At 27.9% G+C, this 16,429-nt stretch overlaps 4 protein-coding genes across 4 annotated transcripts; 3 read left to right on the top strand and 1 right to left on the bottom strand.

Annotated features, from left to right (window-relative positions):
• The first annotated feature begins 601 nt into the window (after positions 1-601).
• Positions 602-1,914, top strand: LOC106786175. Its single transcript, XM_014747285.1, has 3 exons — positions 602-745; positions 833-1,067; positions 1,150-1,914. Exons 1-3 carry the CDS (start codon positions 625-627, stop codon positions 1,895-1,897), a joined length of 1,104 nt encoding a protein of 367 aa, XP_014602771.1. The 5' UTR covers positions 602-624; the 3' UTR covers positions 1,898-1,914.
• Positions 1,915-2,684: 770 nt separating this feature from the next.
• Positions 2,685-9,125, top strand: LOC106786168 (the record flags this gene model as incomplete). Its single annotated transcript, XM_014747278.1, has 16 exons — positions 2,685-2,717; positions 2,812-2,999; positions 3,158-3,453; positions 3,539-3,642; positions 3,722-3,926; positions 4,001-4,537; positions 4,620-4,817; positions 4,929-5,090; positions 5,167-6,389; positions 6,460-7,147; positions 7,223-7,440; positions 7,504-8,140; positions 8,219-8,463; positions 8,547-8,751; positions 8,832-8,911; positions 8,985-9,125. Coding segments are annotated over 16 exons (5,160 nt in total), but the record flags the coding sequence as incomplete, so codon positions are not given.
• A 200-nt stretch (positions 9,126-9,325) lies between these two features.
• Positions 9,326-11,171, top strand: LOC106786196 (glutamyl-tRNA(Gln) amidotransferase subunit A, mitochondrial). Its single transcript, XM_014747329.1, has 2 exons — positions 9,326-10,079; positions 10,144-11,171. Exons 1-2 carry the CDS (start codon positions 9,551-9,553, stop codon positions 11,154-11,156), a joined length of 1,542 nt encoding a protein of 513 aa, XP_014602815.1. The 5' UTR covers positions 9,326-9,550; the 3' UTR covers positions 11,157-11,171.
• A 13-nt stretch (positions 11,172-11,184) lies between these two features.
• LOC106786195 (ubiquitin carboxyl-terminal hydrolase CYLD) lies at positions 11,185-16,019 on the bottom strand. Its single transcript, XM_014747328.1, has 11 exons — positions 15,262-16,019; positions 15,031-15,163; positions 14,743-14,949; positions 14,157-14,332; positions 13,758-13,877; positions 13,461-13,684; positions 13,206-13,378; positions 12,837-13,133; positions 12,629-12,744; positions 12,333-12,549; positions 11,185-12,263 (listed from the first exon to the last, which is right to left on the bottom strand). The coding sequence occupies exons 1-11, from the start codon at positions 15,766-15,768 to the stop codon at positions 12,073-12,075; spliced, it is 2,361 nt and encodes a 786-aa protein (XP_014602814.1). The 5' UTR covers positions 15,769-16,019; the 3' UTR covers positions 11,185-12,072.
• Between the last annotated feature and the right edge of the window lie 410 nt (positions 16,020-16,429).

The following is a 16,429-nucleotide window of genomic DNA, read 5'->3' as shown; positions in this document are numbered from 1 at the left end:
GAGTTTTGCAAGTGTTAACATTACATGGTATTTTTTTCTTATTTTCTTCTATGCATAACATGTGATGTGGACAATCGCAAATCTTAAACAGATTATTATTAATGTTAATGGCTTAGATACACTATATCTTATATTTAAATATTATGTACCTTAGAATGTAGGACAGGATTTTTGTTATATTCGTCATCCATTTTTTGTAATTCGGCAATTGTCACAAGTTGTTGATTAAGTTCAGTTAAACGAGTTACAAGAAGAGACTTCCGCATTCCAAGTTTCTTCATTAATTTAAAAGTATTCGAAATTTTGATTTGATGCTTGAGTTTTTTAACTGCCTCAGTATTCAGGATTAAATGTGAAAATCTCTTGTTTATTCTGATCACAGATAGAATGTCACTTTTTTTTTAACTTTCAACCTTTAAAAAATAACATCATCTATCAGATAGAGAAAGTAATTCTTACAAGTAATATTTCTTAACTAAATTGAATGTGTGTGTAAAGAAAATACTTTTTAATATGTAAAACCAAAATCATGTCATTTGTTTATTGTGTAAGAAAATAGTCTATTGGAAATATCTAACTACAAATATATACGACTTTAAAATATGTGTGAACAAATATTTAGACATGTCAAAAAGAATATTATTATGTATACGATGGCGCATACTACTTTTTTGTGGTATAGGACTGTGGGTGGCACTTTGTATGAATGATCTGTATTATAATAATGAATTGATACTTTCAACAGGTAACTCGCTAAAGAAAAATATAGTTTTATTAACTTTATCAATTATTCAAATAATATTTTAATAAGTTTATTATGATTTTGGTAAAGATGAGGTACTTTCAACAACAACAACAACAATTGCACAAGAAATTTTAATTAAAAAGAACAAGACAGTAATGAATATTTCACATTTTACTGAACAAGATCATGAATCATCAGGTACAATAAGAAAATCAAGAATATTAACAACGTTTGTCATCATTTTTATATCCATTTGGTTCATTTTATTTACCATATGTATTGAAGAGTATATAAAGACAAAGTCAGACAAATTTATAAAGAAGTTAGTAAAATTTTAACTGACATATATTTAATATATATAAAAAGTACAAATATGTAAATAATTATATGTATGTACATTACAGACAAAACAACAAGAAAGAACTTAATTTTAATTCCAGTAATAAGACATTAACAAATACTGGTATACAAGTATCACCATGTCCTTTTTATTGTACGCTATCATCATTTAATATCAATTCCATTATTTTACACCAAGAATCAATAAGAACACGTTATGAAACTAATGACGGATGGTTGAATACTCAACCACATCAAGAATGGTTTTCAATAATTAAATCATCATCGGATACTTTATCATATACTTTCGAAGAAAAAAAAAGTGAACCAAAAATTATTAGTCAAAATTTAGAAAAGCACGAAAAAGAACTTAGCAATAACAATAACAATGCACATAATCAACAGAGGGTTGAATATTCGTGCAATGAAATAGACATTTTTCAATTAGAACATATATCTCAATTAATTTATTATATTAATTTAAGTCGATCACTCTATTTTCAATCAACTTTATTTACTCAAAGATATAATATTAGTATATTAAATATTTTCACTTCTTTATCGACTAAACACTCGTCGAATTCTACTTTATCGGTAGAATATTTATACAAACAAAATGGTATCGTAGATGATAACAACGAAAAAACAATTAATATTAATAAATTAAAAATAACGAATTTCTGGTCAAGAGAAAAAGAAAAAACACGTATTATTAGTTCCTCACCAGCGTTTCAATTATTTTTAGCTAATTTCAAGTATTTTAGGTATACAACTAATTGTAAGCCATTGTATTTTTCAAAGATTTATCAATGATTAGAAAAGTAATGAAATGATTAATAAATCAATATATCTCTCATTTATTAGAGATTATTATTTATATTATACACATTTACGTATATGTATAAACATATATAAATTAATATTTGATTTCTATATATATGATCAGATATTGAGATTACTTCTATACTTTTTTTTTTTCAAATATGCCATAAGCATGTTTGTAAACTATATCTATAAATAAGTTATAGAATTTAACATATTCGAAATTCAGTCAATCGTTAACGTAACGATGGTCTAAAAGTCTATTTCGCAATATTTTCTTCTAAACTATGGGAACATTAAATTATCTTGTAAGTAATTAATACAAATTAAATAAAATCTTTAAATAATTATTTTATCTTTATAACAAATTTATTTCACATTAGTTATTTGCATTAATTTGTGGATCGATCGTTCCAAGAGGACAATGTTTAAACATAGAACTAGATAAATATTTGCATGAAAAATTAACAGAAGCCAAAGTTAACATCGCTAGAAGTCATATTCAAGCTTCTCAAACTGGTAAAAACTCCCCCCATAAAAAATATTACTAAATAAAAAAAGACTTCTTAATATACAGCAGATTTATATAATTATAGTTTTTGTTAACAATTACAATGTGAGTTGGACGAAATCGTGGGATACGATATGGGGTACGGAACAACCATTAACGATAAATACGTTTAATCAAATTTTATTCTCCTATCGTAATGGAACTCTGGATATTTCTCTAAACGTTTCTCCATCTAACAAGGATTTCAAATTAAAAGAAAATAGTACCATTGGCCAGGCTTATTTTATCAAATTTATTAGAGTACGTTTATATGAACACATTTTTTATTTCAATTTATGAATTATTTCAATACTTTGTTGTTGTTTGAGATCATAATTAATCGTTTATTTTTTAGACAATTAAATGGAAAACAACTCTTTATCTTTTTCTTTGTTCCAACGTCGGTTGGTGCAGCTTGTACACGGGAAACAATATTACAAATTTAATTCATAGGCAACATATTCAACATTTAGAATTAATTGATGCTCACTTCTTTACCAAAGCTAATCGACTTTATTTAATATTAGTTGACAATATAAGCGTGTAAGTATTGTAAAGGACTAATCAAAAATTTCTAAGAAAATTTATTAATCAATTTGAATAATTGATTTTTTAAAGCACCTAAGAACATTTGATCTACCCCATAAATTAAACTAACATTTTTTTCTAATGATTTAATATTAATTAATGATCTAAAATAGTATTTATGATTGGGTTGGCACTTATATGGACATCTACAATAAAATATTTACTCCTTCAGCTGTATCAGTTGCTACGTTTAAATCTAAACAATCGATAATTATAATATTTGCACAAAATTCTAAATCCGATTCAAATATCGCATCTACTGTTTACGAATTCAAAGGAAACGATATCAAAATGATACAATTTTTACCTACGAATAAACCAATTTCCGTTCATCATTATTCTTACAATAATGATCAATTCATTTTAATAACTAATGAAATAAACGGAAGTAATGTTTACTGGTGGGACGGTTCGTATTAAAAATTTATTAGAAAACTTTATAGAATATTTTCTAATTTGTTATAATAATTGAAATATCTTCGATATGTTTTTAGGTACAGAATTATTAGAATGGATCGATATTCCTGAAATTAAAGCACATTATTCTATGCAAACAATATATTTACAAGATGGCACTTATTTTATTATTGCCCACGATGTAAATGCAAAAATATAAATTTTTATTAATATTTTTAAACATTAATTGGTCACTTTTTAATAGATTTTTAATATTCTAGGACGTTGTGGAGTTATTTAAAGTATACGGTATAGCCAATTATGCTTCTGTGAGTGTTCAAAAGTTAAATAATAACCAGAAAATAGTGGATATGCAGACATTATTACGTGACGAAAATATAACTTTAGTAATGACTACAATGAGTCGCGAAGGATTGTATTTTGTCGAGATGTGGGATTTAAATATCAAAAATAAAACCTCCCATGGTGAATCAATTAAATTTTGCAATTTAATCTTTACAAATAATAAGTTTTAATTGTAAAAATTAATTTTTTTATAGGGAATAATCTAACAATCACAGACACATTACGAGAATGTTTATCAGAAGTCGTTGGATTATTGCAAAACAGATTGACGATCATTAACAAGTTCGAATCATTCTTTGTAAAACAATCTTGGTCTAAAAATAATTCGAATGTTTGGGATGCAATCGAATTGCCGAGTATCGTTTTGAAGTCCAGTGTCGTAGAACAAATTAATTTATTCGTCGAAGAAGAAGTACTGACTCCATCCGAACTTCGAATAAATTTAGATGATCTCGAATCGAAAATTGACGATTTATCAAAAAGATCATTAAATATATTAAAAGCAAATACTACAAATAATATAAATGGCAAGATCGATATCATTGGTGATGCATTTTTCAAAGAATTGATTATCGATACGATATCCATCGATAAATTAAATAATGTTAGCATAAAATCTAAAGATCTTATATCTGTAAAAGATGATCAACAATTTGCGTCAACTTTACGCGCTCAAAATATCACCGTTCATGATCTCCAAGTGAATTCTCTTTGCGGAATTCCTAATCAATGTAAGTATTTCTCTTTTGAATCTCTCCTGAAAGATACTCAAGTTTTTTAAGAATTGATGTTAATTCCATTACTAAATCGTAGATTGGGCTACGATTGAAAACAAGGATGAAAAGATATTAATTAAAGAGAGTGATAGGACAAGACAATTATCTAATAATGGAGCATTCATTTATTCCAATATTTCTATACCTAATTTGAAAGTAAAGAAGATCAATGATATTGATATGGATCAATTGATCGATCAACTTTTCGTTATTGGTGGAAACCAAACGATTACAGGTATAGTTTATTATTTTTTTCTATTAATTTATTAATTATTAAAGAGTTCTCTTATTTTAGGTAACATTAAATATGATTATTTCGAAGTGAAAAATCTAAAAACAAAAATGTATAATGAAGTACCATCCTCGTGTTTGATGACAAAAGCGTTCGATCAACATTTTCCGGAATCTTTTATAAAAACCCTTGAAGTTGATTCGCTTCATACAGAATTTATTAATAATATCCCTGTATCCAAATTTGCTATGAAATCACGTGAAAATATTATTGATGGTATATTGTTATGATTTACATTTAGACTAACATAAAGTTGTTAGATTTATATTAACGAGAGAAATTTTATTTACAGGTGAAGTGATATTAGATAAAATGGAAGTAATAGAAATGTTCACTATGAATTCAGACGCAGAAATGTCGATTATTCCACCTTCTCAAATTTATGATAACGTGAAAATAACTGGTGACGTTGTAGTGAAAAGATTTGATTTTGAAGAAAATGGAAAATTAATTATGGGAAATCTAAAGGTCAAACCAAGAGAAATATTTCATAAAATGTGGACAAAATCAACGGATCAAACGATTGAAAATGACATCTCATTCGATTATGGTGTAACAATGGATCGATTAGAAACTAAATACTTAAATGGTTTTACCGAGAAAGAATTTTTATATACCACAGTAGAAAAAATTCCATCGATTTTCACGAATCTTTATTTTAAAAATTTACATATCAACGATGTCTTTCATGAGAATGAAACAAAATTAAATAGCATTGATGTTCATCAAGATCGTATTGTAATCCGTGGTGATCTACATATCGGGAAATTACAATCGCATCATTTAATTACTAATAATTATAACAATATATCCATCGATGTAATTTTGAATAATTCTGGAAATCTAAATTTGTCCGAAAATATTAACCTTCCTGAAATTTCAGTAAAACGTGCGATCGTACGTGAATTCAATCTCGATCGTCTCAATGATCGAGCAGTTTCTCCTTATTTAAAAATACAAACGAAGATAAACGAGAAAGGATTGATCAAGACACCGAAATTTCGTGCTGAAGAAATCGTGATAGAAAATTTTGATGGAAAAAATATCTCGTATTTAATCGAATTACAAAATGCAACGATTGCTGATATAATAAAAGAAATAATTATCGATGATGATCTTGTATTGAGCGAGGATTTGAACGTGGTTACTATCGGCGATTATCCGACCGAATTGTATTTGAAAAAAATAGCGTTAAACAATATTTCAGTATCGACAGGAATTATGGAACAATTAATTGTACAGAACATAACGATGGAATTTTTAGAAGGTTTCAAAGTCGACACACTTCCTTCGAATATTTTTTCAAAGACAGGTTCGCAAAAGGTACCCGGAGGATTCACCTTTAATACGATTCGTGCAGATAATGTGGAAGCTAATTATATTAACGGGATAAACGCTTCAAAATTGATGTGGATAGATGAACCTCTTATTTTAGAAGGAAACATAACATTCACCGATCTTTTTATTGATAATGATATCAATACAGAAAGTTTGAACGGCTATGATATTGAACAGGTATAATAAAATAATATAAATTCTTTTTAAAAAATCATTTTTCTCTAAATTTGTTTTCATATATTATCAGTTGGACCAGAGCCCTATTTATTTAACTTCTACAAACATATCGAATTTATACGTAAATGGACAAATTACATGGGAAAATTCTAATCAATCCTCTGAATCATTATCATATTTATTTGAAAAAGCACTCAGGAAAGACATACCGCAAGAAATTCAGGGTAATGTAACTTTCACTAAAGATTTGCACATCTCATACTTTACGGGAGACATTGAAGATGAAGATAAGATTAGAAAGATCGTAGAAGATACTGTACTCGAAGATTCGGAGAAAATTTTTGTGAGTGGACAAAAAATTTTCTATGATAATTTAACGACGAATACATTGAAGGCAGGAAAGGTAATCGATATAGAAATGATTAATGGAATAAATATCGTTGAATTAAATGCATCAGTTGTTAACAAATACGAAGAAAATGTTGTAACAGGATCGATCAATTTTTTAAACGAAGTCATCATAGATAATCTCATTTACAATGGTACTCTTCACGATACACCGATTACCGATTTGGTTCTTTCTGATCAAATGTTACCAAATAATACACATATGAAAAAACTCGTTGTTATGGGAGATATTTTTTTGGAAACAATCGACGACGTTAACTTTAATGAATTTGTAGAAAATCGTGTAACACTTAGCAAAGATCACGTTATAACTTCTGATATACAATTTCAAGGCCGAGTTGAAACAACTGGTATAGATAATTACATTATTATACTATATTATTATTAAATTAGAATAACATCTTATTTTTATTCATAATGTTTAGGAAATGCTGTGGTAAATTACATCAATGGTATCAATATTTCCGATTTAGTTTTGAATTCGTTAAAAACGACTCAAATTATTTCTGGCAGAAAAACTTATGTGAACGATATAACAGTGAAGAAAAATGTCTATGTTCCATTGATAAATGGTATCAATTTAAATGAGGAGTTTTTTAACAGTGTTTTAAACGATGAAAACGTGATCATCACCGGAAATCTCGTAAGTTTAATACAGATCAAATAATTCTAGATACTTTTATTAAATTGTATTATTCTTTTTTAGATCTTTCAATCGCATTTGGATGTCCGAAAGGAACTAATAGTTTCTGGATTAGTAAATGGTGTAAACATGAGTGATTTAACGAACAATTTGGATAATCTACAAAATCGTAGCATATCTTTGTTGAAAAAAAATAAAACGTTTATCGAAAATGCTATTCTAAAAGAAACTTCCGTTATTAGATCTTTACCAAGTGTATTTGCATATTTGGAAAAAGAAGAAAATTTGAAGATTGAAGTACCTGCTATTAAAAAGATCGATGTAGTTATATTTAATTCGATTTTAAAATTAAATATGTATGGCGAACAAAATAGTAATTTTTGTGGATTACCAGAAAATTGTTCTTGTCCATTGCAATACGTTGCTGAATTAATGGAAAATGATTGTCATGTTTGGAGATGGAACAATACTTCCATTATACAAAATTGGCACGAACCGAACAATCATTTTGGTATTGATATTACTACAAGTAGTGTTTCTTACAATTCATATTGTACTCGAAAAGAAACGAATCAAGAATTTACTACAATTTCATGGATGTCTAATGAAAAACTTGGAACAACTAGTCTCATCAAGGAAAGATATTCGGTTGTTGAAGTCAAGGGTTTTCTTAAAGATTCAAAAACGTTTACTTACAATGGTAAATTGTTTAGAATAAAAAATATATTAATATAGACATATATATGTGTATGTAATAAATTGATTAATTATTTTTTAGATGAAGTATATATAATTATGGCGATATATTACGATCCCATTATGAAGACACATAATACTAACTCGTTTATTTATAAATTAAATTTCGAAAACGAGAGTTTAACTTTGCATCAAGAAATTCCAACGAATGGTGCAACAGCTCTTGAAATTTTACAAATAAATAAAGACATATACATCGTTATAGCTTGCGATGGAAATACGAAGATGGGTTCATTTATTTATAAGTTAGATTTTATTACTTCAATGGTATGCGTTTGTGATAGCACACACAGTAGCATTGATATTAAATTCTATATAAATTTATTATTATTACTATGTTTTTTATATAGTTCGTTTCGTTGAGAAGAATTCCAGGTAAAAGTAATAGTGTAAAAAGTTTAGTAAACGATGATGATTATTTCATTATGTTTAATGACATCGATACACATGCTTTAAATATTTATTATTACAATTATAAATTTGATAATTTTTATTATTATCAAAGTTTCTTTCATGACTCGTCTATCAATGGGATTCAGAGTTTCTACATTGGTGGTAATTTTTTGATTATTATATCAACTTTAATTAAAGTATAAGTTTTGTAATTAATTTAATTTATGTTTATCGTTTTTTAGAATTTGGAAATAGTGATGGTTACGTTATAGTAACCACAGAAGATGGGCAATTTTATGTTTATGAATATATGTTTGTTGGGGTAAGCAACAAACATTATTTTATTGTTTTAATGTATATCGTATACATATAAATATTTTAATTATTATTTCCAGAAATTCCAAAGAAAGTTTATATATCAAATAGATGGTTTACAAACCATTGTTCCATTTCATTACAAACAATACCAATATCTTATTTGTGGAACAAAATCAAATACAACAGTAATGCGTATTGTGCAGCATGGTTTGCATTGATATTATTATAATTAATTAATATGTTTTCGTTAATGCAACGTTTTTGATTTATTTACAGTGAAAGTGCATAAATATTATTTTTTATTTATTACAAGTTTTATTTATACAATATTTATATTATTAATATCTTTATTAAGATAATATCTATATTTACAATTTAGAAAGAATGAAATTTAAAACAATAAAACAATTGTTAATGCATGAGGTTATACACTTATACTTGTAATATGTTGTTACGGGTTTTTTCAAGTAATTGGAGAATTATAATTCGTAATATAAATAATTAAAAAAAATTATTGTGTGTAAAAGTGATTACTATGACTTACCAATTACTCTAATCTGTTTCTATTTCTAAATACATACTACGATATAACCGGTACACAGCACGTGCAATGTGAAAGTGTTGAACCTAACCTCATAAAATAATGAACAATTTATTATCTTCGTCGATAAAATGTATAAGACAGAAATTAAATGCTGGCAATGTACGACCATCAGAAATTTGCAAAGCTTCTATCGATCTTATATCAATAATTAAACCACTCAATGCTTATATCACCGTAACCAAAAACTTAGCAAAGGAACAATCTCAAGATGCAGATACTAGACAACAAGAAAATGATATTTTAGGTGATCTTGATGGTGTTCCTATTGCAATTAAAGATAATTATTGTACCAAAGCAGTGCCAACGACTTGTGCATCTTTTATGTTAAAAAATTTTGTTCCTGAGTATAATGCTACCGTTTATCAGTCTCTCAGAAATGTGGGCGCAGTCCTAGTTGGCAAAACTAATCTGGATCAATTTGCTATGGGCTCAGGAACTATTGATTCATATTATGGACCAACGATAAATCTATGGGGTTCTGAAATATTATCTAAACATTACTTATATGAGGATGGTACAGAGATAAAAAAACAAGTTTGTACTAACAACGACCAGTGGCATATAGCAGGTATATACTTTAATATCTATTAATTCTATTAATTGACAGGATTAAACAATAGATATTTCTGTAGGTGGTAGTAGTGGTGGCTCCGCAGTAGCAGTAGCTACTCACAGTTGTTATGCAGCAATAGGATCTGACACTGGCGGCTCTACTCGTAATCCTGCTTCTTACTGCGGTCTTATTGGATTAAAACCAACTTACGGATTAGTTTCAAGAAATGGTCTCATACCTTTGGTAAATTCAATGGATGTACCTGGTATTCTTACCAGGTATGTGGAAGATGCTGTTTTGGTTTTAAATAATATAGCAGGATATGATGAGGCAGATTCTACTACTATAAAAAAAGATTACGAGCCTTTCTCGATACCGGATAAAATTGATATTAGTAATTTACGTGTTGGTATACCAAAAGAATATAAAATTGATGGCATAAGTATAGAAATACAGAAATGTTGGGATGAAATCGCTTCTCTAATAGAAGAGGCAGGTGGTAAAGTCATTCCAGTTTCTCTGCCACATACAGATTATTCTATAGTATGTTATTCAGTATTAAATTGTTGTAATGTGGCAAGTAATATGGCACGTTATGATGGTACTCGATATGGTTATCGCGCTGATGAAAATGATTCGGTAACTGAATTATACACTAAATCAAGATCTGCAGGTTTTAACGATGTTGTTAAAAGTCGTATATTCACCGGGAACTTTTTTTTGTTAGAAGAAAATTATGAACAGTATTATGTAAAAGCAATGAAATTACGTAGATTAATTTCTCAAGATTTTGATAACGTATGGGACAATAATATTGATTTGTTACTTACACCTACTACCCTAACGGATGCTCCTATTTATGATGAATTTATATTACTCGATAATCAGACACAGTGCTTAATTCAGGATTATTGTACGCAACCAGCAAATATGGCAGGAATTCCAGCAGTTAATGTACCTATTAAATTATCTAAAAAGGGATTGCCATTGTCATTGCAATTAATGGCACCACCTTTGCATGAAAAACGTCTACTTACTGTTGCTAAGTGGATTGAAGACTGTGTACAATTTCCAAGGATACAATTGAAATAAGTTAACGTGACAAAATAGATGTCTTTACTTATTGTAAATATGTTTATTTCTAGTAATTATTGTAATAAATAAATTAACATATTTGTTACAAACGCCGTGACGTAATAAAAAATATTCTCGTTACTTAAACGAGAGATATAATGTAACAAATTATATATATAAATTAGATTTTTTATTCAATTAACTTGGGAACTAATTCTGTTTAGCCAGGAAGATTGCTAACTTTAATCTAAATTTGTTTTCACTTGTCTAATCAAATAATAATTGAAACAATCAACATTTTTTTCATTAAAAACATCGAGTACAATCAAATGTATATTAATATGTATATCACAAAATATAAATTGCACTTTAAAAATTGAAATAAATTAAAAATAAGATTTCTCTTAGTTAGATTCTTTCGCACTATCATATTATATTTTACGGTAATAATAACTGCAATTTACAATTTATATGCAATACTACTCTTCATATAAAATAGAGTGATTTGCATCTAATAATAAATATTTTTACAGAATTGAAAAATATTGCAATTTATTTGTGAGAATATTTAGATTATTTTTTAATTTTTAATCACTTGCATAATTATTATATATTGAAGAAGGGCTTGATATATAAGATATATAAAAATAATTGTACTATATGCACAAATATAATCAATAATTCATTAAAATTAAAAACGGTCTACGTTTTTAAAGAGAAAATAATAAATAATTTACCAATATATTATGGGACGATTTTTTCACAGAAAATGAAGATTTTCTTTTTAAATTTTGAAAAGTCATCTCCTTATTTGAGCCTTTATCTTTGAAACGAGACCTTGTTCATTAAAATTAATTTAGAATTATGCCCAGATTCATTGCTGGTATGAAAGTTGTGTTCAACACTTTTTCAATAGCAAAAAAAAACATTGAAATTATTTGTACATCATAACATCCGGTGATTGATACATGCACATGTATGCGTCACACAGAAGTCGTTTTGCGTATTCCGGTAAATTACGATCATCTGTTAACTTCATTAAACAATTGCCACCATCTTCGCTTAGCCAGTAAGGAAAATCCGGGCATGGTACCATCTCTGGTATATTATACCCATCTTGTTCACCTAAAAATAAATATTCATTATAACACAATTAGTTATTAAATAAAATGTATAAATAATGTTAAATAATACCTTTTCTATCTGCCATAGAATCGAAAAAGCACCATGGTGCTTCCGAACCAGAACCACATTTAACAAACGAAACGTAGTGCGATGTTTCAATACAAACAACTGCTGAAAGTTCTAAATATAAACGTGGTACGGGACAATGCTCTTGTAGAATAGCAAATTCAACTGGTACGCTAAGTTTTTTAGGCTCATGATTTGTTCTATGTTCATGACGATGTACCTAAAAGATAATGCTATAATTTGCAACATATATCATGATATTAAAATGAAATTATATTACGAAATATAATTAACATTACCGTTTTTAAACATTCTACACAGAAAGCTATGCTTTCAAGTCCTACTCCGCATTCTCCATAACATTCTTTGCATTCGAATTCGGCTAATTTGCCACATACCGTGCACTGTCTAGGAGCTGTAAAAAAAATATAATATTATTAATCAATATTATTAATATACTTATAACTCACACAATGTTTATTCTGTTAATAATGGACAATACTTAACAATCTTCAATTATATCCGTCACATCAAGTAAGAGAGTCGGTTGAATTTTTTGATACATTTTAAAAGATTTTCCAAATCTTGGCATTTGTATAATAAGACAAGAAGGAACTTCCTTCAATCTGATATTACTCGTGAGAAAGCTTTGTTCTAATAGTTGTTGTACTGTCGGTAAGCTTAGATGATCATCCTTTTCAACAAAAAGTTGATAATGATACGCATCCTGTCCTGAACTTAATTTGAGAAATGGTTCAGCATTTAAGATTTGTGCTACCAATGATGTTAAAAATTCTTCTGGATCTGTAAAAAATAATATTTCATTTTAGTATTGTTTCAGTAGTAATTTATAAAAGCTATAAAAATAATAAGAACCTTTTTCTTCGCTTGTAAGACCAGACACAGAAGACAACCTTTCAAGCAACGTTCGTAATTTCATAACACGATCCGCACTTACAAATATATTTTTTCTAAGTGGATTAACAATTTCTTCGCGTAATACTTTCTGAACTTCTTCGTACTCGGGACAATCTTTTTCATTCGGCGGTCTACGTTTGATAAAATAATAAAACATTTTTTATTTATGTTACTTTCTTTAAAATAATAACGAGAATACATGTGTTAAATTACCTGAATAACAGATTGTCAAATACACTAGTGAAAGCAAACATACTGAAAAGGGTAGCATCCAAATAACATGAATTATGATGACCTTGTATTCCTCGGAATTTTCCACAAATACTCTCTAAATTTCCTTTTACTGAAATAGGTCGAACCATTCCTATAATTACACTTTCCATGTTCCCAAAATTGTTAGTATTCATAGAAGGAAATCGATCATCAGGAAGTCTTATCTATTAATCAAAATTGCATTTATAAAAATAGGATTCAAAGTGTAATATTATTTTTACTTCATGCAATACTTACTAGTCCAGATTCATATGGAAAGCATTGCTCGATATCCGTAAAAACAGCTCTATAAGGTTGACATTGAAAATATCTTGTTTCATTGTAAGTACCATCTGTACCCGATGGATGTACATCATCCTAAATTAATTATTTGTTTTTATATTTATTACATATAAAATTCAAGACATATAAAGGACAGGATAAAGAACAGGATAAAGAACAAAGAAATGGCACAGATTAAAACAGGATAGAATATATCCAATTACATAAGAGACATTTAAAGGAGTTGTTATTAGCGTATGAGTGAACGGAAAGAATGAATGAATAAGATAGCTTCCAATTGTTATTACATCATAAACCCAATCTTATTCATTGCTGCGTAATTGAATAAAGACATTTATTATGATTATTATTTACCAATTCAACGGCTGCCATTAATTTACTAGTATTTGTACCAGGTGGTGTTCCAACCCAACGAAGGGTTCCATTTCTTACATCTGAACCTAAGAGTACTTTGACATTTGAACCCACTATTAAGTCCGAAGGTTTATCTCGTTTAGAATTCTTATTTCCATTTTCCTCCGACATATTACCTGTAACAGAATACCATTATTAGTATTATTAGAATTAATTAATATTGAATATATTCTGTAGAATTATTTTTTCTTACTATGATTGAATTTGTCTACATGATCATAACTTTCCTCTAATTCGCTATATGCACTTGATTCTATGTCACTGCTCCATTTATAATTTAATACAAAAGTTGGAATATTTTGAAAAGTAGCCATTATTTAATTAAACTTAGATTATATTCACAACACGTTAGACACTTGCCGGTATATTCAGGATAGACTAACTCTAGAGCTATTTTTAAACACCTCAGTTAACTATTATTAACTCTCTTTAGTATATAGGGAAAACCAAACCAGGTAAGAATTGTTCCCTAATCGAATAATAAATAAATAATAAATAAAAGATTTCTATTATTGTTAAACGTTACCTAATTTGTTATCTGTAGTTTGTGGAATTAATGATCTCATGGCATAGTGATGTTCATCTGGTAAAGATGTAGTGTTGGAATTATTGTTATTATTGTTGCTACTGTCAGGTGTAAACGTTTCTAACAGAGCTAAAAAACTTGGATCCAGAGTAAATTTCTTTTTATCGTTAGTAGGGACATTCTGCGTAATTGGTTCTGGTATTAAAACTGTAATGAAAAAAAGAATCTGTGTAAAGAAATCATTCAATTTTCTACGACTCGTAAAAAATGAGTTACGCGATAATATACTTTGATCTGTATTTCTAATCGGAAGGTCTGCTTTGTAAACAGAAATTTCATTCAATGTTGCAAATGTTTTTGGGTGCATAGACTCAAAATATTCTTGACATAGTATAGATGTTTTGGATATTTTTTGACTGTCCTAAAATCATTTATAAAACATATCTATATTTATAAATATATTATTAGAAAGATCAGATATCCATGTGCATTTGCAATTGTTGTCTGGGATAAATTTACCGGTATGTCAAGACCAAAATAAATCCCTTGACCAAGCTGAGATACTGGACCAATATATTTAATAATAGCTAATTCCTTGCGGTCTCTAAGCTTGTAATTAGGATGATACCATACTTTATCATTTATGCATAAATTCTCCAATATTCCACAAAGCAGTACATTACTGGCCAGCCGAACTCTTTCTTGTGGTACTGAAATCGCAATAAGAAATCCCCATATTTCTTGTGGAATAGGAATGAGATCGGTTTTTAGACAGCGCCATTCGGTGTCAAACCAAATATTTGATCCTGATACATCGATGATAGAAATTCTGAGTGCTCCATCCTTTAAATCTTCCAGGCATTTAACCAGCATTCCCAGACGTAAAGTACTTACATTTACATCGCAATGCTCTGATACATTTCCTGACATTGCCCTTACACGTGTAAGAGTAGAATTGTTCTTAGCAACATAATATTGTATTTCAAGTTTCTGGTTTTTATTGCTATCAAAATTTCGACTTTCCATTTTTTTTTAGAAATAAACGTGCATATTTATTTACAAAACTTTGACAGAGATTAACTTAAAAAACAAAGCTTTTGATACGAAATAACAGTAAATCACACTTTTCGAGAATATCGTCAAGTATTTCGAAACATTGTAAATATTCTGTCATTTATCTAAATTCTAATATTATCTTTTATTTTTTGTATATGACTAATCAGAGTCAATTAAAATTCAAGCATAACGATAAGCTTTATAGTAAATGTGGCTAGATAGTTTTATTTCGTTACCGGCATATTGGTAATACACAATCATTTTTGCTAATAAATATTTTCTTTTTTTCTTTTTATAAAAAAGAAGATATTTTTCATATCTTATATAAATAATATGTAATGTTCTTAATATCAAACGATTAGGAAATGTGAAATATATTTGTTATTTATTTTTAATGTAAAAATTCATCCCAAAGTATAGAAAAAAATATTTAAATCTGATTGGTCGACGAAATCGCGGGAAATATATATTTTTAAATAATCAATAAATTCAACTGAAAAGTAGGTCTTTTTTATAAAAAATATTTAATTAATTACTATATAAAAATAGTTCGTAAATTTTAAATATATTAATTATAATAATATGAATGAAAAATATGTCTGTGTGTGTGGATAGAACTAGACAATATTTA

The sequence above is a fragment of the Polistes canadensis genome, unplaced genomic scaffold, assembly GCF_001313835.1.
Source record: "Polistes canadensis isolate GaletaPanama2010 unplaced genomic scaffold, ASM131383v1 scaffold_67, whole genome shotgun sequence".
Lineage (NCBI taxonomy): Eukaryota > Metazoa > Arthropoda > Insecta > Hymenoptera > Vespidae > Polistes > Polistes canadensis.
Note: the sequence above shows the minus strand (reverse complement) of the source record. Positions and strands in the feature narration are given on the sequence as shown.

Coding starts and splice junctions, on each gene's coding strand:
- LOC106786175 (XM_014747285.1), top strand. CDS start 625: ATGTCAAAAAGAATATTATTATGTATACGATGGCGCATACTACTTTTT. Junction 746..832: donor TGAATTGATACTTTCAACAG/GTAACTCGCTAA, acceptor ATTTTGGTAAAG/ATGAGGTACTTTCAACAACA. Junction 1,068..1,149: donor TCAGACAAATTTATAAAGAA/GTTAGTAAAATT, acceptor TGTACATTACAG/ACAAAACAACAAGAAAGAAC.
- LOC106786196 (XM_014747329.1), top strand. CDS start 9,551: ATGAACAATTTATTATCTTCGTCGATAAAATGTATAAGACAGAAATTA. Junction 10,080..10,143: donor CGACCAGTGGCATATAGCAG/GTATATACTTTA, acceptor ATATTTCTGTAG/GTGGTAGTAGTGGTGGCTCC.
- LOC106786195 (XM_014747328.1), bottom strand. CDS start 15,768: ATGGAAAGTCGAAATTTTGATAGCAATAAAAACCAGAAACTTGAAATA. Junction 12,745..12,836: donor GACGGATATAATTGAAGATT/GTTAAGTATTGT, acceptor TTTTTTTTACAG/CTCCTAGACAGTGCACGGTA. Junction 12,550..12,628: donor GTGTAGAATGTTTAAAAACG/GTAATGTTAATT, acceptor ATTATCTTTTAG/GTACATCGTCATGAACATAG.